At 47.7% G+C, this 22,487-nt stretch overlaps 1 protein-coding gene and 3 non-coding genes across 4 annotated transcripts; all 4 read right to left on the bottom strand.

Annotated features, from left to right (window-relative positions):
- Positions 1-659: 659 nt before the first annotated feature.
- Positions 660-5,880, bottom strand: LOC114582591 (transcription factor HES-7.1-like). The gene is made up of 4 exons (XM_028703742.2): positions 5,706-5,880; positions 5,248-5,343; positions 4,237-4,315; positions 660-1,598 (listed from the first exon to the last, which is right to left on the bottom strand). The coding sequence occupies exons 1-4, from the start codon at positions 5,748-5,750 to the stop codon at positions 1,138-1,140; spliced, it is 681 nt and encodes a 226-aa protein (XP_028559575.1). The 5' UTR covers positions 5,751-5,880; the 3' UTR covers positions 660-1,137.
- A 1,482-nt stretch (positions 5,881-7,362) lies between these two features.
- TRNAE-CUC (transfer RNA glutamic acid (anticodon CUC)) lies at positions 7,363-7,434 on the bottom strand. Its single transcript has one exon. It is a non-coding gene; the product is annotated as a tRNA-Glu (tRNA).
- A 12,526-nt stretch (positions 7,435-19,960) lies between these two features.
- Positions 19,961-20,032, bottom strand: TRNAG-UCC (transfer RNA glycine (anticodon UCC)). Its single transcript has one exon. It is a non-coding gene; the product is annotated as a tRNA-Gly (tRNA).
- Positions 20,033-22,415: 2,383 nt separating this feature from the next.
- Positions 22,416-22,487, bottom strand: TRNAG-UCC (transfer RNA glycine (anticodon UCC)). Its single transcript has one exon. It is a non-coding gene; the product is annotated as a tRNA-Gly (tRNA).

The following is a 22,487-nucleotide window of genomic DNA, read 5'->3' as shown; positions in this document are numbered from 1 at the left end:
CGCTGATTGATGGATCTCAGGACAGAGGCTAAATGCAGTTCAGAAATGAGATTCTAGGCGTGTTTTTGAATCCCTGTGTGGCCGACCCTCTCCACTAGCCTTGGGCAGAGACTAACTCTGCCTTAAGGAACTGGTGCCCCAGCCCCAAGGTGTCGATGGACTACAACTCCCATCATGCTGGCCTGGGCTGATGGGACTTGGAGTCCAACAGCATCTGTCCACAGCGCCTCTCCACCACCGCTAACCCTCTCCCTTTGGGGAATTTGCCAGAGACTACTGCAGCCATCACCCACCCATCCAGATGTTTTGGACTACAACTCCCATCAGCCCCTGACTGTGTGGTGCTGGAAGGCGAGAGGTTGGTGAGCTGATTCCACGGAGAACGAGTGAATTTTGCAGTGTTGTGATATGTGGGATGGACTATTTGCACCGCTCAGTGCATGGAAGAATTGGGAAGTTTTAATGTTTGGTGTTTTGCAATGCTTTTATAATTTGTTGGAAGCCGCCCAGAGTGGGTGGGGTACAATTATTATTATTATTATTATTATTATTATTATTATTATTATTATTATTAAAGCAGATAAGACCAGGACATTCCTCTGTCTTAAAACACCCGCCCTACATAGAAAATGAAGGCACTTCTTTTACACACATTTTTTTTTCTTTTTTTGGTATCAGAGAGAAAACCATTTATTTAAAAATCAAGCCAGGATCCAGAAAAATTCTGCCTTGGGTTTCTTCAAAAAGAAAAGCTGCCCTCCGCTCTAGGGAATATACATAAATTCAGCAGACAATAACATCTTAAGGAAAAGAAAACACCTCACCAATTTTCCCCACCACCCCGTTGCTGGATTAGGCCACTCCAGGCATACGATCCCACAGTTATAGTCCAGGTTCATTGCATTGCAGGGGACTGATCCCTTTCCAACTCTATTATTCGGCCTAATTATGAGATGTCAAAGGGCATTCTCTGTCAATCAGTACAGGGAAAGGAAGGGAATCGACCACCACCCCAGAAAAGAGAGGTCCCATCCCAAAAAAACACCACCACATTCGACAACATAAAACCCATAATATACAATATATAGAGAATCTAATATAAATTTACAAGGGGGTTTTAGAGGGGGGGAGGACCCTTCAAGGCCAGGGCCTCCATACGTTCAGCGCCTGGGGGGACTGCGGCGAGGAGTTCCGCGTTTCCGAGAGTTTGTTCTGCTGCGCCCTGCTGCAGCTGCCCTGCTGGGCCGACCCCCCGAGTCGGGCCTGCAGTCCTTGGCTGGCCTGGTAGGTGGAGGAAGGCGGGTGCAGGACGTAGGGGGTCCCGCCGAGCGGAGGGCTACACCCGGCGAAGACATCAGGGCTGTACCGCTGCTGCAGGTCGTAGCCGGGGGTGGGGGCGGCCGGTGGGGGCCGGTGGACTTCCCTCCGTGGGCTGGCTGTGATCTTCTCCATGCAGTGGCAGATGTGCTCCATCAGGTAGGCCTTTTTCCCCGTGCAGATCCCCGGACTGGCCCGGAGGAAGTGGGTGGCTTGGGTCAGGCACTCCCGGTAGCCGCTGTGGTACCTCTGCAGGAGGGCATCTTCCTTGTGTTTCGTCTCTGTGGTGTATGCAGCAAGAAGGGTGGAATAAAGAAAAAGAGAGAGGAAAGAGAAATGACGACAGTTTAGAGATCCGCTGGGCAACTTGCAAGCACACCTCTCAGGGTCCCAGATTGGCAGGGCGGCCCCCGAAAACAGGTTATTTGGTTTCCCTTCCCTTCCTTTTTTTTTTTTTTAAAGAGAGAGAGAGAAATCCCAGGCCATTGGAGACCATGTTGAGGACAGAAATCACCGTTATGTAAAAGGGCCTTGAGAGGTGGGGCCCAGAAATTCAGCACAAACCTTCGTCTTTATGAGTTTGCTAACCCATAAACCTAGAAAGCATCTTAAAAAGCAGAGACATCACCTTGCCAACAGAGGTCCGTATAGTTAAAGCTATGGCTTTCCTAGTCGTGATGTATGGAAGTGAGAGCTGGACCCTAAAGAAGGCTGATCGCCGAAGAATGGATGCTTTTGAATTCTGGTGCTGGAGGAGACTCTTGAGAGTCCCATGGACTGCAAGAAGATCAAACCTCTCCATTCTGAAGGAAATCAGCCCTGAGTGCTCACTGGAAGGACAGATCGTGAAGCTGAGGCTCCAATACTTTGGCCGCCTCATGAGAAGAGAAGACTCCCTGGAAAAGACCCTGATGTTGGGAAAGATGGAGGGCACAAGGAGGAGGGGGCGATGGAGGACGAGATGGTGGGACAGTGTTCTCAAAGCTACCAGCATGAGTTTGACCAAACTGCGGGAGGCAGAGGAAGACAGGAGGGCCTGGCCTGCTCTGGTCCAGGGGGTCACGAAGAGACGGACACGACTAAACGACTAAACAACAACAGGAATATAGCAAAAGGCTTTGTTGTGTCAATGGTCCATCTAGCTTCGTAGTGGCTGGCAGCAGCTCTCCAGGGTTTCAAGCAGTAAGTCTCCTCCCAGCTGTACCTGGAATTTGAACTCGGGACCGTCTGCATGCAAGGCTGATGTTTTGCCGCTCACCTACAGCCCTCGCTCGACACTGAGGTCCAGCGCCGAGGGCCTTCTGGCGGTGCCCTCACTGTGAGAAGCAAAGCTACAGGGAACCAGGCAGAGGGCCTTCTCGGTGGTGGCGCCCTCCCTGTGGAACGCCCTCCCATCAGATGTCAAGGAAATAAACAACTACCTGACATTTAGAAGAAATCTGAAGGCAGCCCTGTTCAGGGAAGTTTTTAATGTGTGACATTTTAGTGTATTTTGAATCTATGTTGGAAGCCGCCCAGAGTGGCTGGGGAAGCCCAGCCAGGTGGGCGGGGTACAAATAATAAATTATTATTATTATTATTATCCGCACCAGAAATGTCAACCACCTTGGAGAGTGATGCGGAAGGGAGGCCCAGAGACCCATTAAAATATGCACATACATTATATAGGATTTCCAAGAGGTTTCCCCAGTGCTGGGGGCCTGTTTCCTCGTGGTAAAGGTAAAGGTACCCCTGCCCGTACGGGCCAGTCTTGACAGACTCTGGGGTTGTGCGCCCATCTCACTCAAGAGGCCGGGGGCCAGCGCTGTCCGCAGACACTTCCGGGTCACGTGGCCAGCGTGACAAATCTGCATCTGGCGAGCCAGCGCAGCACACGGAAACGCTGTTTACCTTCCCGCCAGTAAGCGGTCCCTATTTATCTACTTGCACCCGGTGGTGCTTTTGAACTGCTAGGTTGGCAGGCGCTGGGGCCGAACGACGGGAGCGCACCCCGCCGCGGGGATTCGAACCGCCGACCTTTCAATCAGCAAGCCCTAGGCGCTGAGGCTTTTACCCACAGCGCCACCCTCGTGGTACCTGTGCCTTAAACAGTTAGACGAGAAGCTGTAATTCAGGAGAGGGCATATTGCTACACCTCTGTGGCGGGGAAATATTCTCTCCAATGGATTGATTGACAGCTGTAGTTCAAAACATCTGATTATGGCAGGGCCCGATGGATCTAGCTGGTGTGCCTCACAGCCAGCCCAGAATTCCACACAGGGATTCTGCAACCCCTCACCCACGCATCAGAGCTCTTTTGAAACAACAGCATATGGAGTTGACTGACCCACCATACATTTAAAGCACATGGCTTCATCCCCCCACGTGCCCCCCTAAAATATCCTGGAGTCTGTAGTTCACCCCCCCCACACACACACAGAACAACAATTCCCAGCACCCTTTGCAAACTACAGTTTCCAGGATTCCTTGGGGAAAGGGTGGTGCTTTAAATGCCTAATGTGCAAACCGCTTGACAACCTTCATTGAGCGCCAGATTTCCAAATAGGCACAGAAGGCACCGGTTTATGGGCCTTTTAGAGGCGCTGCAACGATGGATCAAAATAATATTTATTTGATCATGGAAGAAAATTACAATCAAGCCAAGCAGAAGCTTCAAAGGGGTCTCTCGAGATTTTTACTGCCCTAGGGGCTTCCTCAGGGCAAATTCAACTACTAGGAAGTTAAACCTGTTTCCAAAAAAAAACCTGGGGAGACTGTTATTCCACACCTAAGTCCCTCGCTCCCTTTCCCGAAAAGCCTTTCCATTTCTCCGGAGGGTTCTTTTCTAAAGTAGCGACAATAATAAAAGTAATAAATAATAAAAACAAAAATAAATAATAATAATAATATAATAAAACAACGATACAAGAAACGTTATACCTGATAAAGGCTGTGTCTTCAAAAACTGAACTGTTTTTTGCAAAATTTCTGCCTTTTCCACTTTGGGGTTTTTAAGTCTCTGCAGGGGGAGAAAAAAACAAGACAAAAGAAGAGGGTGGGAGAAAAAACGGGGAAGGAAAGTAGGGGTGAAAATAAAATATTCTTTGTTTGATTTGCAGGGGGCGGGCTGGGACTCTAAAACAGGAGACGGGCGTAGAGAGAGTTAGGCTTCAGCTAGCTGGGTCTCAAACTCTTGGTGAGTTAGGGACCTGCGAAAAGGCAGGCTGCAGGCCAAACCTCCACAGCCTTGCAGGATATCTTCAGGAGAAGAAAAGGCTCCGGAGTAAACCCTACACAAATCCGAAGTGGAGTCCCTGAAACTGTTGGATGGAGCCTTGTTTGCCTCCTTCTGGCAACTCCTGCAGCCAAACTGGTGCCAAATGTCTTGCTCTGTTTTCCTTTGGACCACATCAGCCAAGCCGAGGGGGGGGGGTCTTGTCATCTGGGCACCCGGGACCTCCAGACACACTCACTGCCCAGGCTTGCGCACTTCGGTGCTGCAACACAGCGTTTGGCTTCACCCCCGGAGGCGCACTCCATTGCCTCCCCGGACAGACGGATGCCAGCGACAACAACAAACCAAAACCCTGGATTCACAGCACATTCCCACCCCACTCCCCAAAGAATCCTGGGAACCATCCTTTCCCTCCCACCCCATCCCCGCAGAACTACAATTCCCAGCACCCAGTACGAACTACAATTCCCAGGCTTCCTTGAGTGGGTGCTTTAAAAATGTGCTGCATGTGAGCAGCCCGAGAGAGGGAGAGATGGGGCCACTCCCCTTCCCAAAAAATCCTGGGAACCATCCTTTCCCTCCCCCCCCCCCCGCAGAACTACAATTCCCAGCACCCAGTACGAACTACAATTCCCAGGCTTCCTTGAACGGGCGCTTAAAAAATGTGCTGCATGTGAGCAGCCCGAGAGAGGGAGAGATGGGTCCATTGCCCTTACCTCGTCCTGGGTGGCTTCGAAAAGCAAGACCCGGAGCCGGTCGAGGCTTTGATTCATCCTGTCCCGGCGCCTCTTCTCCATCAGGGGCTTCAGCAGCTGCAGAGAGAGAGAGGTTGTGGGGCAGGAGGGGCAGGCCAGGCGGTGGGGAAGGAGCAGAGGCGTGGCGGGGCAGGGAATGGAGGCGAAGGGGGGAAGAGGAAGAGAAGGGAGAGAGCTTTTGAAACAGAAAAGCGGATTCCCACGCCGAGAGAGGGCCCGATTCTGCTCTGAGCTCCAGCTTCTGGTGGGGGGCAGAGTTGGAAGGGGGGGAAAGGGACCCCCCCAAGGTCATCCATCCCAACTCCCGCCGCCAGGCAAGAGAGAAGAAGCAAGCCTCTCCACCGAGAGGGGAGTTGAGAGCAGAATCCTGCCCTCGCGGGGGCCACCTGCCAGCCAGCCAGCCCGGATGCAACTGGTACCTTCTTCTCGTCTTTGCGGTCCCACTTTTGGCTAGTCATGGTCATAACTCGCAGGAGCCAAAAGGATGGAGGATGGAGGGCTGGTCTCTCCTGCGCGCTGGGCTCTTCTTGGCTTGTGGACCCGGGAAAGAAACACGAATCCCCTCTCTTTCTCTCTCTCCTATCCCGCTCTTCAAAGGCACCGGGGTCCCTTTTATATCCTCCCTTCCCGCCCCTCCCACGCCCAGCCTCCCCCGCATCCCAACATCCCCCAATTCGAAAGGAAAGTTCGCACCTTCATCCTCCCTTTGATCTCCGCGTTCCATCCTGGGAGATGGAGCGTGTCGCGCACACTTGCAGCTTGCTAGGAGGGGGGAAAGGGAAAGTTGGGAGATTCTCCTCCTCATCTCCTTACCTCTTTCTGAGTTGAAGAGAAGAGTCCTTCTATGTTGTTGCTGTTGAGTCGTTTAGTCGTGTCCATCCATTCTTCTTTATGGTCCAGCTCTCACTTCCATACATCACTACTGTATGCTTTACAACCATACAACCATAGCTTTAACTATACGGACCTTTGTTGGCAAGGTGGTGTCTCTGCTTTTTAAGAGACTGTCTAGGTTTGTCATTGCTTTTCTCCCAGGAAGCAGGCGTCTTTTAATTTCGTGACTGCTGTCACCATCTGCAGTGATCATGGAGCCCAAGAAAGTAAAATCTCTCACTGCCTCCATTTCTTCCCCTTCTATTTGCCAGGAGGTGATGGGACCAGTGGCCATGATCTTCGTTTTTTTGATGTTGAGCTTCAGACCATATTTTGCGCTCTCCTCTTTCACCCTCATTAAAAGGTCCTTTAATTCCTCCTCACTTTCTGTCATCAAGGTTGTGTCATCTGCATATCTGAGGTTGTTGATATTTCTTCCGGCAATCTTAATTCCGGCTAGACCATGGGTAGGCAAACTAAGGCCTGGGGGCTGGATCCGGCCCAATCGCCTTCTCAATCCGGCCCACTGACGGTTTTTACCTGAGTAGAATGTGCCCTTTTACTTAAAATGCATCTCTGGGTTATTTGTGGGACATAGTAATACGTCCCCCCCCCTTCAAAATATAGTCCGGCTCCCCACAAGGTCTGAGGGACAGTGGACCGGCCCCCTGATGAAAAAGTTTGCTGACCCCTGGCTTAGACAACCATCTGCCAGAGGTGCTAAGGGTTGCATCCTGCCCTCAGCAAAGGACTCAGTGAGATGAGCTCCAATGTCCTTTACAACTCTGCGATTATATGACTCTAAAGTGCACACACAAAACTCACCATATTTATAGCTTTTACATCCTAGTGTCCAACACTGTACTGTTATATGCCACACTGGTTCTCAGAAGAAACCTACAGTGGTACCTCGGGTTACATACGCTTCAGGTTGCAGACGCTTCAGGTTACAGATTCCGCTAACCCAGAAATAGTGCTTCAGGTTAAGAACTTTGCTTCAGGATGAGAACAGAAATCGTGCTACGGCGGCAGCAGGAGGCCCCATTAGCTAAAGTGGTGCTTCAGGTTAAGAACAGTTTCAGGTTAAGAACAGACCTCTGGAACGAATGAAATACTTAAGCCGAGGTACCGCTGTATTTTCAAACATAAAGGATATATATTTGGGCAAAACCTGCACTCAGTTCATTTTGAAGGCAAAAGACATTCCCTGACCGGGAATCGAACCCGGGCCGCGGCGGTGAGAGCGCCGAATCCTAACCACTAGACCACCAGGGAATTTGGCACCAGTATTCAACCTGATATGTCTCAACCCAGCTGTCTTACTTGTTTTGTTTCTTTGTTTATCTGTTTGTTTGTTTGTTTATATGACATTGTACAATTTATATGCCCCTTTTTTATAGACGGGAAGTGGGTGGCGCTGTGGGTTAAACCACTGAGCCTAGGGCTTGCCAATCAGAAGGTCGGCGGTTCGAATCCCCACAATGACGGGGTAAGTTCCCATTGCTCGGTCCCTGCTCCTGCCAACCTAGCAGTTCGAAAGCACGTCAAAGTGTAAGTAGATAAATAGGTACCACTCCGGCGGGAAGGTCAACCGCGTTTCCATGCGCTGCTCTGGTTGGCCAGAAGCGGCTTAGTCCTGCTGGCCACATGACCCGGAAGCTGGACGCCGGCTCCCTCGGCCAGTAAAGCAAGATGAGCGCCGCAACCCCAGAGTCGGCCACGCCTGGACCTAACGGTCAGGGGTCCCTTTACCTTTACCTTTTTATAGGCAGAGCCCACCAAAGGCAGCCCACAGTATTCTACAGAGCACACAGAACAAAGCCACCTGAAGCAGGCTGATGGGCATGGGACTCTTAATGTCAGGGCCGTGGGTTCGAGCCCCGCGTTGAGCAAAAGATCACTGCACAGCATGGGGTTGGATTAGATGACCTCTGGGGGTCCCTTCCAACTCTACAATTCTATGAATCTATTCGATGAACCTCTGAAGGGCATCAGGATGGCCAAAGCTGATCTAAAATAATCGAAGCTGACCCAATGCAGCAACATCAACAATTACTAAAAAATAAATAAAAATAAAGCTGGTTTAAAACAGTTTGACAGAAATTAGCAGGAAGACAGCTAAACAGAGTTCTATGGTACAGATTTCTCTGCAAGCGGAAGACGCGCCTCTTTATCCCCCTGACCTCCTTTGACAGGTGAGGAGTTTAGTTTTGTGGGATCGACCTCTTTTTGCAGAGTTCTGCTCCATTTGGAATGGATCCCATGTGTCTTGTAATTCTCATGCTTTTATGTGTTGTGTGTGTGTGTGTGTGTGTGTGTGTGTATCTATCTATCTATGTAAATTCTATGGCTGTAACCCAGCCCTAACAAACCTAGACAGCATCTTAAAAAGCAGAGATATCACCTTGCCAACAAAGGTCCGTATAGTAAAAGCTATGGTTTTCCCAGTAGTGATGTATGGAAGTGAGAGCTGGACCATAAAGAAGGCTGATCGCCGAAGAATGGATGCTTTTGAATTCTGGTGCTGGAGGAGACTCTTGAGAGTCCCATGGACTGCAAGAAGATCAAACCTCTCCATTCTGAAGGAAATCAGCCCTGAGTGCTCACTGGAAGGACAGATCCTGAAGCTGAGGCTCCAAGACTTTGGCCACCTCATGAGAAGAGAAGACTCCCTGGAAAAGACCCTGATGTTGGGAAAGATGGAGGGCACAAGGAGAAGGGGACGACGGAGGACGAGATGGTGGGACAGTGTTCTCGAAGCTACCAGCATGAGTTTGACCAAACTGAGGGAGGCAGTGGAAGACAGGAGTGCCTGGCGTGCTCTGGTCCAGGGGGTCACGAAGAGGCAGACACGACTAAATAACAACAAACCCAGCCCAAACTCATTATGGTAAACAGTGAGTTCAAAATAAACACACAAATAAGATGAAATTCATTCTGTGATATAGCTCTGTAGGTTGTTGGGGAATCCATTAGGAAAAACCTGAGATCCTCTCTCTGGGTCAACAGCAAGAGGAGGAAGATGGAGCAAATACCATTGACAGGGTCTTTTTGGTGGGGGCACCAAGATCTCTGTAAAAGCCTCAACTGCGAAGCCCCACACTACTCTAGGAGGAGTCTCTAGGAGGAGTTCTTGTTGCCCTCAAGTTCTGCTTGTAGGCGTCTGATTGGCCACTGTGAAAAGAGGATGTTGGACTAGGTGAGTTTTTGTCCCAAGCTAGCAGCATTAGGGATGGGCAAATTGGATAATTTTGTGTTGTTTCTCAGTTTCCCAATATTCTGCTTGGTTTTCCACTGAGACATATCAGATTGTGATTTTTCTTTTTTTTTTTTAAGTCACCCTGAAATTTCACTGGCAAATCTATCCTAATATACAAATATTTGTATGGCATCTTGTCTGTATTGTTATTATCACCATCAGCGAATTTTCAGGATGACTTCAAAAAAATAAAATCACAATCTGATATGTATCTGTGGAAAACCAAACCGAAGAATTGTGCAAAGCAATTTCCCCTAATAGAAAACATTTTTTCTCTAATATGTGTATTTATACGCATACTTTATCCTGCCGTGTGCATTTTTGTACACATTCCCTGGCTGGAGAAGTGCGTTGCAAAATTCGGAGAATTGTGAATTTCAAAGGATGGCTGTTTTTCGATTCACGGTTCTTTTCAGAAAGTGCAAATTAAGTGAGTCTGCCTTTAAATGGGAACTGAATTGAATTTATGCCCCGCTACCACCCCACACCATCCCAGCAAACATCCAGGATATTTCCTGCCAGCTTCGCCAGTTCTGCAAAGTCCGTCATCTTTGTCTTCTACTCTTCTTTCGTCAGTCCTTCTTGTTGTTTCCATTTTGGGGCTAAAATAATTCTTGCCACAGTTGTTGCATATGTAAACAGTCTTTTATCTTCCCCTGATATCTCTTCTTCCACTATACCCAGTAGAAAGGCTTTTGGCTTTTTAACAAAAGTATCTTTAAACACTTTCTTTAACTCCTTATATACCATTTCCCAGAAAGCCTTTACCTCTTTGCAAGTCCACCACATAACAACAACAAGGCCGTTTCCACTGGACCAAAGGATTTATTCAGCAGCGATGTTAACTTAAAAAGTCCGCCTGGAATGAGTCTGTTTAGATCAATGGAGGTGCCCCCCCCTTTAATTTAGCTAACCCCTGGGGGAAAGTCCATTCATTTACTAATGTCTAGGGCTCAATTACTGCAGGGATTATGCAGACACAGTATCTAATTTATAGAGGCTCCCTCTCCATCATTTGGGTAACAAAGACCCCCCCAGACTTGCATATTTTATCCTTCCCCCCAACCCAGCATCAAACAAGTTGAGTTGTGGAGAGGGGAGGCAGTTCCCTGCCATTTATTCCAAGGTCAGGACCTCAGTTATTGTCAGTCAACAACCTTCCACTTAAATTAGTAGATCAGGCTATGACAACTAATACCAGTGTACTGGAAGAAGCAAAGATCACCAGTGTCAAAGCGATGATTCTTCAACATCCACTTCGCTGGACTGGTCATGTTGTGCGGATGCCTGATGATCGTCTTCCAAAGCAACTCCTCTATTCCCAACTTAAAAATGGAAAGCGTAATGCTGGTGGTGAACAAAAGAGGTTTAAAGACTCTCTCAAGGCAAATCTTAAAAAATGTAGTATAAACACCGACAACTGGGAAACACTGGCCTGCGAGTGCTCCAGTTGGAGAACAGCCTTGACCAAAGGCATCGTGGGCTTTGAAGACACTCGAACTCAGGACGCAAGGGAGAAACGTGCTAAGAGGAAGGCATGTTTGGCAAATCCACACCATGATCAACTCCCGCCAGGAAACCAATGTCCCGACTGTGGAAGGACGTGTGGATCCAGAATTGGCATCCACAGTCACTTACGGACTCACTGTTAAAACCGTGTTTATGGAAGACAATCTTACTCAGCTATGAGTGATTGCCAAAGAAGAAGATGAATGATTATGGAGATATGTGCACGCAGCCCCCTAAATCCAGTTTGCCCCACTTTTTTCCTGGTGCCTTTTGATAGCACAGACGTGGGTGGCGCTGTGGGTTAAACCACAGAGCCAAGGACTTGCCGATCAGAAGGTCAGCTGTTCGAATCCCCGCAACGGGGTGAGCTCCCGTTGCTCGGTCCCTGCTCCTGCCAACCTAGCAGTTCGAAAGCACACCATAGTGCAAGTAGATAAATAGGTACCGCTCTGGCGGGAAGGTAAACGGCATTTCCATGCGCTGCTCTGGTTCGCCAGAAGCGGCTCAGTCATGCTGGCCACAGGACCCATAAACTGTACACCGGCTCCCTCGGCCAATAAAGCGAGATGAGCACACCCCAGAGTCGGCCACGACTGGACCTAATGGTCAGGGGTCCCTTTACCTTTAAGGCAGTCAGTCCAGCAGCAGGTACAGCTTTTCCTAGGGCACAGAGATGGGGAAAGCCTCACCTGACAGATTTCTGCCTGACACACAAAGATCAAAGGGTGCAGGCAGGGTTTTTAAAGAGTGGGGAAGCAATCATATAGTTATTCCAGAGTAACTGGTGCAATGGGCAGGCACCCGGGTCTTTATTTTTAAGGCACACATGTTATTTTATTATTGAATTTAAACCCCACATTTTCCTCCAGTGAGTTCAGTGTGGGATATACATTGTTCTCTCTGCCTTCTCCATTTTATTTAAGCAAAGGGTGGACAGCCGCTTGCCAGGGGTGCTACGGTCGCATCCTGCCTTCAACAAGGGATTGGATGAAATTTAACGTGAATTTTACTAACGAAACCATTGATCCATAAAATGAAAGCAATAACCAATGTATGGTGCAACAAAATAAATAAGACAGTATTACAGATGATAAAAATTAGAATCACTTTTTTTCTTAAAAAACAACAACAAAAACAAGGGATTGGATGAGATGAGAGCCAATGTCCTTTCCAACTCTATGATTATATGACTCTAGACACACATACATAAAACATTCTCAAAACTCATCCTACCTCTATTTATTTACTGCCCTTTTCTCCAATGAGCACAAGTTGGTGCAAACATGGTTCTCATTAAATATAACAACCTCAGATACGCAGATGACATAACCTTGATGACAGAAAGTGAGGAGGAATTAAAGAACATTTTAATGAGGGTGAAAGAGGAGAGCGCAAAATATGGTCTGAAGCTCAACATCAAAAAAACGAAGATCATGGCCACTGGGCCCACCACCTCCTGGCAAATAGAAGGGGAAGAAATGGAGGCAGTGAGAGATTTTACTTTCTTGGGCTCTATGATCACTGCAGATGGTGACAGCAGTCACGAAATTAAAAGACGCCTGCTTCTTGGGAGAAAAGCAATGACAAACCTAGACAGCATCTTAAAAAGCAGAGACATCACCTTGCCAACAAAGGTCTGTATAGTTAAAGCTCTGGTTTTCCCAGTAGTGATGTATGGAAGTGAGATCTGGACCATAAAGAAGGCTGATCGCTGAAGAATTGATGCTTTTGAATTCTGATGCTGGAGGAGACTCTTGAGAGTCCCATGGACTGCGAGAAGATCAAACCTCTCCATTCTGAAGGAAATCAGCCCTGAGTGCTCACTGGAAGGACAGATCCTGAAGCTGAGGCTCCAATACTTTGGCCACCTCATGAGAAGAGGAGACTCCCTGGAAAAGACCTTGATGTTGGGAAAGATGGAGGGCCCAAGGAGAAGGGGACGACAGAGGACGAGATGGTGGGACACTGTTCTCGAAGAGACCAGCACGAGTTTGACCAAACTGCCGGAGGCAGTGGAAGACAAGAGGGCCTGGCGTGCTCTGGTCCATGGGGTCACGAAGAGGCGGACACGACTAAACGACTCAACAATCTTCTCTAAACATATGTTCTTCTTGTTCTCTTATTCTATATGTTAAATCTCCAAGCTGTGCATATTCCGTCAACTTGAGTTGCCATTCTTCTTTGGCTGGGACCTTGCTTGTTTTCCATTTTGGGGCTAACAAAATATGGGCCGCAGTAGTGGCATACATAAATAATGTGCGTACATGGTTCTTGTAATTGTCATTTTATCCTCACAACAACCCTTTGAGGTAGGCTAGGCTGCAAGAGGCAGAAACTGGCCCAAGCAAGCTTCATGGGCAACTGGGGATTCAAACCCTGGTCTCTCCTGGGTCCTAGTCCAGCAGTCCAACCACCACACCACACATGTAACTGAAGTAACTACATGTTATCCCTCTAGCTCAGGAGTCAGCAAACTTTTTAAGCAGGGGGCCGGTCCACTGTCCCTCAGACCTTGGGAGGGCCGGACTATATTTTGGAGGGAAAAAATGAACGAATTCCTATGCCCCACAAATAACCCAGAGATGCAGTTTGAATAAAAGGGCACATTCTACTCATGTAAAAACACCCTGATTCCCGGACCGTCCACGGGCCGGATTGAGAAGGCTCTTGGGCCAGATCCGGCCCCCGGGCCTTAGTTTGCCTACCCATGCTCTTGTGACTCCGTTTTCCTCCCAGTCCCCAAACATCTGTAGAGCACAAGATTGGGGAAAGGATGCTCTGAAGTAGCATGCCAATGGATTGCAATCGTTCAAGAAGAAAAACAAGACCCCTATCATCATCATCAGTATACCTGAAGGAGCATCTCCACCCCCATTGTTCAGCCCAGACACTGAGGTCCAGTGCCGAGGGCCTTCTGGCGGTTCCCTCCCTGTGAGAAGCCAAGTTACAGGGAACCAGGCAGAGGGCCTTCTCGGTGGTGGCCCCTGCCCTGTGGAACACCCTCCCACCAGATGTCAAAGAGAAAAACAACTACCAGACTTTTAGAAGACATCTGAAGGCAGCGCTGTTTAGGGAAGCTTTTAATGTTTAATAGGTTATTGCATTTTAGTGTTCTGTTGGAAGCCGCCCAGAGTGGCTGGGAAAACCCAGCCAGATGGGCGGGGTATAAATAATAAATTATCATCATCATCAAACATTTGAATGTTGGCAGGGCTCCTCAAACGAGGAACGGATTTCTTCCTGCCACACATAGTTAAACTACGGAACTACCTGCCACAGGAAACCGTGATGCCTCCTAGGCAAGATGGTGTTAAAAGAGGACTGGGAAAATTCATGGAGGAGAAAGCTATTGATCGCTACCAGGCAGAATGACTACGCTCTGCCTACACAGCTGGAAGGCAGTAAACGCGTCTGAATACCAGTTGTTGGAAACCGCAGGAGGGGAAAGGGGGTCTTGTGTTCGAATTCTGCTTGTGGGTTTCCCATTTAGGCACTTGGCGAACAGGAGGCTGGTCTAGGTGGGCCGTTATGTTTTTGTGTTTTTATTTTTTAGAATTACCGGTACACACATGCACGCTCACTTGGACAGAACTTTTAAGGGATGGAAGTTTGCTCTGAAATTCACTGGGGTGGCTGGAGGGAATCTGAGGGGGTGGGGACACACAACAGGCCTTTTACGACTTTTTATTGTGGCCCTAGAGATTGTAAGATGGTGACCAGCTTGTGGGAAACTGCAGGCAACAGCGATTCTCACCGCCATAAAAAAGCGGAGGTGTCAGAAATGGCCGGCAGCCCTCCTGCCACCCTCTCACACCCCACAACCCCAATAAGTCAGAAGGGGGAGGCCTTCCCTGGAAGAAGAAGAAGATGAGAAGTTTCCCATCGGCAAAGGAGACGGGAGGTGCCGCCCCCAAGCCAGACATTTGGAGGTGGGGGCGAAGAGAAGGAGCCATGGCAGAATTTTGCAATAATTATGAATGGTGGGGAAGGGAAAGGAATTTATCTACCCGCTTACGTAAATGTTAGACCTGCCTCTCAATTCTGAAATTCAGTGCGGCAAGACAGGGGGGCAAAATTTGCCAGAGAGAGGTGTTTTTTCTTTTTTATAAAATTTTTATTAGGGTTTTTACATTACAAAATAGAAAAAGAAAAAAGAAAAAATACAAAATACAAAATAAAAGTAGTTAAAAACAATCAATCTTTTCATCACATTATTTTTCATTTACTTATTTCCCGGACCTCCTCGTACCTCCCTTTTTTGTATTCCAGTTCAATTTATTAGCTCAGCAGTTTCTTTCCCTCTTTATTCTACCCTGATCTTTAATCTTAAGTTATTATAAAAAACCATTTTTCATATTCTTTTATACCATCACAGCTAGAAACCACTTAATTTCAATCCAACATCATTCTAACATTCATTAATTTTACAATATCTCTGTAAATAGTCTTTAAATTTCTTCCAGTCTTCTTCCACCGACTCTTCTCCCTGGTCTCGGATTCTGCCAGTCATTTCCGCCAACAGAGAGAGGTGTTTTTTCGCTCCCTCTTGCCCAGGACCCAATGAAGGACCAGGACAGATACTTCTTCACACAGCACATAGTTGTCGTCGTCGTTTTTTTGAGTTTTATTTATTTATTAACGTTCTTATGTTACACCGGTAAACATTATCATATTACATCACAAGGCTTATTATAATATAATTTTCAGCAGTTATACAAAGTTTATATACCTAAAGAAGCAAGGACAAAAAACAATTCCAAAATCATATATATATATACCAACACTTTGGATTTCCAGTCTATCCCGTTGTATATTCCTTTTTTTACAAATGAATGTACTCTTATTGTTGTATACAGTGGTACCTTGGGTTACAGACGCTTCAGGTTACATACGCTTCAGGTTACAGACTCCGCTAACCCGGAAATAGTACCTCGGGTTAAGAACTTTGCTTCAGGATAAGAACAGAAATCGTGCTCCGGCGGCACAGCAGGAGGCCCCATTAGGTAAAATGGTGCTTCAGGTTAAGAACAGTTTCAGGTTAAGAACGGACCTCCGGAACGAATTAAGTACTTAACCACTGTATTTCTTTACATTTTATCTAATACATTCCTATATCAATATATACCCTAGGTCTTATTTCTCAACTCAGTCTCTCTCCAACGTCAATCGAATGCTAGCATAGATAGCGAAACTTTACTGTATTTTTGAACATATATCTTATATCTATCCCACTTTTCCATTAGGCAATTCAAAGCACACAGCACAAAGTTAAACTGTGGAACTCATTTCCACAAGAGGCAATGGTGGCCATCAGTTGCTGCAAGTCTCAGGCAGGGAGAACGCTGTCATGCTCAAGTCCTGACTGGGGGGTTTCCCATGGAGACATCTTGGTTGGCCACGGGGAGAATAGGAAGCTGGGCAAGTCGGGCCCTTGACTTGATCCGGCAAGCAAGGCTCAGGTTTTCTTCCGGCGTTATTTTATATTTACTTATTTATTGCACTTCTATACCCCCTTTATCTCCCAAGGGCCTCAGGGTGGCATACGTGGTCCTTCCCATTTCGTCCTCTCAACAACCCTTTGAGGTAGGTTAGACTAAGAGATTGGCCCAAGGTCACCCAGTGATTTTCATGGCTGAGTGGAGATTCGAACCCTGCTCTCTCCCAGATACCAGTTCAACACTTTAACCCAGGGGCCAGCAAAGTTTTTCAGCAGCGAGCCGGTCCACTGTCCCTCAGACCTTGTGGGGGCCAGACTATATTTTTGGGGGGGGAACGAACGAATTCCTATGCCCCACAAATAACCCAGAGATACATCTTAAATAAAAATTCACATTCTGCTCATGGAAAAACACGCTGATTCTAAGACCGTCCGCAGGCCGGATTTAGAAGGCAATTGGGTTAAAGTATGGGTAGGCAAACTAAGACCCGGGGGCTGGATCCGGCCCAATCACCTTCTAAATCCATGTTTTTACATGAGTAGAATGTGTCCTTTTATTTAAAATGTATCTCTGGGTTATTTGTGGGGCATAGGAATTGGTCCATTTCCCCCCCTCCAAAATATAGTCTGGCCCCCCACAAGGTTTGAGGGACAGTGGACCGGCCCCCTGCTGAAAAAGTTTGCTGGCCACTGCTAACCATTAAACCACACAGTCTCTCTCTCTCTCCACCCTCTCTCTATTTAAAAAAATCAAAATTGTTTACAACAACTTCTCTCTATAATAAAAATATGTAAAATAATTTTTTAAAAATCAACTATTATGGAAATATGTTTTCTTAGTTGCCTGCATAAGCCTAGCAGAATAGAAAAGCTGTCAAGGATGGTCTTAGTGGCCTCCAACTTAGCTTTTTCAAAAAGCAGATAAATTAACAGAGGCTGGACTTATCAACAGCCCTTCTGTACTCAATGGAGCCTCCAGGACCAGGGATAGTGTATCTGAAAATATGCCCTACTTGTGGGCATTCTGGAGCGATCATTTTAGCCTGCCGTTGGAAGAAGCACGCTCAACTGAGTGGATCTTTGGTGTGATTTGGGGGGGGAGAGGGGTGTTATTGTGCATTTGTTTAGATTTTTGGCCTCGAAAGAGTTAGCAGGTGCCACAACCTCATTCCTGCAGCCTCACCCATTCGGCAGCTGGAGAAAGCATCGTGCAAAACGCCCGTTTATTCTGATTCAAACCAGACCTCTTTCCGCCGCGCCATACAAAATAAACTCTCATTTTGCACTCACAGCCCCCATTCCAAGGTTGAATTTGAGACTCCCCAAGGCTCAGCCCCAGAACCCAATGCAGAGGTTCTTTGGGGAAGGAATATCACACAGGAGAGTGTTCTTGTGCATGCTCAGAGTGCATCTGTGCGGACCCTGCCTGGAAATTGAAGAATATGATTTCTGACATGACTGAGAATCGCAGAGCCAGGGACGGAGAACTCTAAAGCGTCCAGATCGGGATGTGGAAAATATGAAAACAACAAGAAGAGACAGGATAGAAGATATTGGAGATACACTTCAAAGGTCCAGACTATGGGGAGCTGGAAAAGCACTGGGTGAATATGCTCCCATGGCAGAGACCCCGTGAGGAGCCTCGCTGCAGCATTCTGCACCCGCTGGAGTTTCTGGGACAGCTTCGAGGGCAGCCCCGCGTAGAGCGAATTACAGTAGTCAAGCCTGGAGGTGACCGTCGCATTGGATCACTGTGGAAGAAGAAACCTTTCTCCGCTTACGCACTCTTTGTTCTGGAGAAGCAGAATTCTGGACTCGATGGGGAGCCCTTTAGCAGTTTGATTCGGCACCAGCCCAGGGTCCCCAAACTAAGGTCCATGGGCCGGGTAAGGCCCGAGGGACTCGTTTATCCGGCCCGCAGCGACCCCTGCCACCCGCTGCCACCGCCCGCTCTTACCGGTGCTGCACTGCTGCCCACTTCCGGGTTGGAGGAGCACCGGAAATAGCTAGTGCGCATGTGCAAGCGTTATTTGCGCATGCGCAAGTGTATTTCCATGGGATGTGGGCGGCACTGTGGGTTAAACCACAGAGCCTAGGACTTGCCGATCAGAAGGTCGGCGGTTCAAATCTCCCGTTGCTCGGTGCCTGCTCCTGCCCACCTAGCAGTTGTTCGAAAGCACCTCAAAGTGCAAGTAGATCAATAGGTACCACTCCGGCGGGAAGGTAAACAGCATTTCCGTGCGCTGCTCTGGTTCGCCAGAAGCGGCTTAGTCATGCTGCCCACATGACCCGGAAGCTGTATGCCGGCTCCCTCGGCCAATAAATCGAGATGAGTGCCACAACCCCAGAGTCGGCCACGACTGGACCTAATGGTCAGGGGTCCCTTTACCTTTAAGCGTTATTTCCAGGGCACATCCGGGTCGGAGGAGGCCCGTGCACATGTGCACAAGCTATTTCCGGTGCTCCTCCGACCTGGAAATACGCCGGAAATAGCGTGTGCGCACGCATATGGGCACGTGCTCCCGCGCCCTCCAGTCCGCCGTGCGATCAGCGCTGGAGACACTGGCCCAAGATGCGGCAATTTTGCTGACCCCTGCCTTAGCCCTTCTCCCGGCAGGAGTTGTCCACCTTGGGGACCCGTCCCCTGGGCCTTTTGTCTCGAGAGAGAGGTGAACATCTGTCTGGGCAGCTACTCCCCAACCCCAATCTTGCCTCTAACAAAGAGAGGCTTATAAAAACTAGAGAGGGGTGTTGACTGGCCATAAAGACAAGAGTCACAGGTCCTTTCAAAGAGGGAAGGTGAGGAAAGAGACACCCCAAACAGGTGTGATTCCCACACCCTCAGACTCTTCCCAGACACATACCTCTCTCTCTCTCTCTCTCTCTCTCTCTCTCTCTCTCTCTCTCTCTCTCTCTCTTTCTTTCTTTCCCAGGTAGGAACTTTTCCCGCCACAGATGATACAGTACCTGGAGGTTAAAGTTCAGGGCACATGTGTGGATGGGAAGATGGGAAGATTCTGGCAGGAGCCAGAAAGGGAATCCCAGTTTTATTTTATTTATTTTAGATTTTAAACTTCTTTATTGAAAGTTCAAAAAAATTACATAATTATACGTGCACTAAACATGGCGAGACGTAAATAAAAGAGAAAGAAAAAGAGAAACAGAACCAGTTTAGAAGTGAAAATAAAGGGGGGGGAGGGGAACTATATTTTACAAGGTTGTAATTGTATTTCACCAGATCTTAACATATTACACTGTTTGTAAGAATGGATTCCATATATCGTTGAATTTGTCCATGGCAAGTCTGCGTTTATATGCAAGTTGTTCATATGTTGCGAGTTTGTATAAGTCTTCAATCCAATCATAGCAGGGAGCCGCATTTTTATATTTCCAATTCATCAGTATCCAGGGAACCATAGTTTTCTCACAAAGGAGCTTTAACTCCCAGCACCGTTAACAAATTACAGAGGGAAGGCCGTGTCCTTTAAATGTATAGCATGTAACACAGTCTCAGGCGAGAGGAAGTCTACCTGGATATTGGGCCTGGGAGATTATTTTTGCCCACAAAGCATGAACCCTTTGCCAAAAAGCTAGGCTGCGTTGGCCGGGAATCGAACCCGGGTCAACTGCTTGGAAGGCAGCTATGCTCACCACTATACCACCAACGCTGGCGACTGAGGCTGCCTCCAGCATCACCTTGGCAGGGAACCTCTCCACAAACATCTGGCACTCCCTGGAGCGTCACAGGCAGATTTCTGGCCTCATCTAGCAAGGCTGCTCTTCTTAGCATCTTGGAAAACTGGCTCTGCAATATTGCACCCTGGTTTCTGAAATGCTGGGGCAGGGCCGGCCCTCCTGTGAGACAAGCTGAGGCAACCGCCTCGGGCGGCAGGATCCCCAGGGGCAGCAGATCTGGCCTCCAAGTTCCCGACAACGTTAGATCTTCACTCCCTCCCTTCTTTCCTAGCCAGTGTTGCAGTTTGCCTCAGGTGTCAAAATATCTTGGCCCAGCCCTGGTCTGGGGGCAGCTCCAAAATGTCCCTTTGGTCCCCTGAATTTTCATCTCTTTTCTACTGCTCCCTCCCTCCAGCGCTTCAGTTCTAAACAAATAGGTCCTGGAGCTCAAAGCCCCAATCTTGCCAATGGAAGCCTTTTTTCCTAATATTGAACACACTTGGGGCTGGGGATTGACTGTGACTACTCATGGTGATAGGGAAACACTCTGCACATGCTTAAAAGGCACTCTCCCTCTCGCCATTCCTTCACCTGAGTGAATCCTATGGTTGAAAACAGCTTCTGGCACAATGAAGTCCAGATTCCACGCTGTAGCCTCGGAGGCAGATTCCTCTTCCAGGAACTGTGCTTTGCTTCTCACAGAGCTACAATTCCCAGCACTCTTAAGAAACTATGTTTCCCAGGATTCTTTGGGAGACATTCATGCTCTTTCAAACATATGGGGTTTATGAGTTGTGGGGATGTAGATTTGCCCTAGAAGTAGCGTTAACAGTGGTCCGGTGGTTGGACTTGTAAAAGGGTGAAAGAGTACTGGGAAATGATCCATAACGAATTGGGGGGGAAATGTTTAAAAGTCCTCCCCCCCCCCAAACCAGAGTCCTTTCTGTTGCGGATAATTCAGGCTGAAATTCCCAGGAAATGCGTAACTAAAATTTAACTACGGATGATTGGAAGATAAGCTGAAGGAAGTCCATAATATAATATAATTTGTGATAAACCTTTGGTATGGTATCATATGTATATTGTATTGAAAACTAATAAAAAATTTATTAAAAAAAAGAAATTCCCAGGTGTCAAAAAGGATTCTTTATGTCAATAATAATAATAATAATAATAATAATAATTTATTTATACCAAGCCCATCTGGCTGAGTTTCGCCAGCCACTCTGGGCGGCTCCCAATCAAGTCTTAAAAACAGTACAGCATTAAATATTAAAAACTTCCCTGAACAGGGCTGCCTTCAGATGTCTTTTAAAGATAGGATAGCTGCTTATTTCCTTCACATCCAAAGGGAGGGTGTTCCACAGGGCGGGCGCCACTACCGAGAAGGCCCTCTGCCTGGTTCCCTGTAACCTCCCTTCTCACAATGAGGGAACCGACAGAAGGCCCTGTGTTTTATTAGCCCCCAAATGGAAAACGAGCGAGGTCCCAACCGAAGAAAAGTGGCAAGTTAAGCTGACAAAATATGCACTACTTGCTGACTTAACATAGAGAATAAGAGAACAAGAAGAACATACGTTTAAAGAAGATTGGAAGATGTTTATTGAATATATGGGAAATAACTGTGTACAGCTGAAAACGCTGGCAGCATTGAGATAAATTCAACAGTGCAAACAAGTTTGAGTGGGTGCAATCATGGAATACTGAATAGTACAGTTTTTGTAAAATGTGCAGGGATCTATGATATGTAAAATGATCCGTGGAAAGAGAAGAATGGAAGGCACTGATATCTTAAGGATGTATAAATGAGTACTTTAAATTCTAAAACTGAAAATTTTATAAAAACAATAAAAAACCCCAGTGGTCAGGTGGCCATCAGGTGGGGGTTTAGGACGTGCCCCCCTCAAGTGGCCTGCTGTGCAGTCCTATAGCCTCTCCCCACCCTTGTCCCTCCTCAGCACCATCTATGGGTCTCTTCATCTTCAAGGGCAGGAATGCCTTTGCATACCAGTTCCTGGAAGCCACAGTTCTCCTATGATCGGATCCTGCTTGCAAACTTCCCATAGGCTCCACTTGGCCACTGTGAGAATAGGATGCTGATTCAATAGGCTCTCCTTTTATTCAAAACCATACATTTGAAGCAGACACACTCCAAGAATCCTGGGAACTGCAGTTTGCCCCATCACAGAACTACAACTCCCAGCACCCTTAACAAACTACAGTTCCCGGGACTCTTTAAGGGAAAGTCATGTCCTATAAATGTACAGCATGTAACACAGTCTCAGGCAAAGAGGCACCCCCCAGCCCCTCACAGAGACTCAGCCTGGGAGATTATTTTTGCCCGCAAAGCATTAACCCTTTGGCAAAAAGCTAGGCTGCGTTGGCCGGGAATCGAACCCGGGTCAACTGCTTGGAAGGCAGCTATGCTCACCACTATACCACCAACGC

The sequence above is a fragment of the Podarcis muralis genome, chromosome 13 (genome assembly GCF_964188315.1).
Source record: "Podarcis muralis chromosome 13, rPodMur119.hap1.1, whole genome shotgun sequence".
Lineage (NCBI taxonomy): Eukaryota > Metazoa > Chordata > Lepidosauria > Squamata > Lacertidae > Podarcis > Podarcis muralis.
This window is presented reverse-complemented; position numbering and strand designations above follow the sequence as displayed.

What these genes read in the sequence shown, in the direction of transcription:
- LOC114582591 (XM_028703742.2), bottom strand. Translation starts at nt 5,750, where the DNA reads ATGACCATGACTAGCCAAAAGTGGGACCGCAAAGACGAGAAGAAG. An exon ending in TCGAAGCCACCCAGGACGAG is followed by an intron (nt 4,316 to 5,247) that starts GTAAGGGCAATG and finishes CTCCCCCTGCAG; the next exon opens with AGACTTAAAAACCCCAAAGT. An exon ending in GAAGACACAGCCTTTATCAG is followed by an intron (nt 1,599 to 4,236) that starts GTATAACGTTTC and finishes CATACACCACAG; the next exon opens with AGACGAAACACAAGGAAGAT.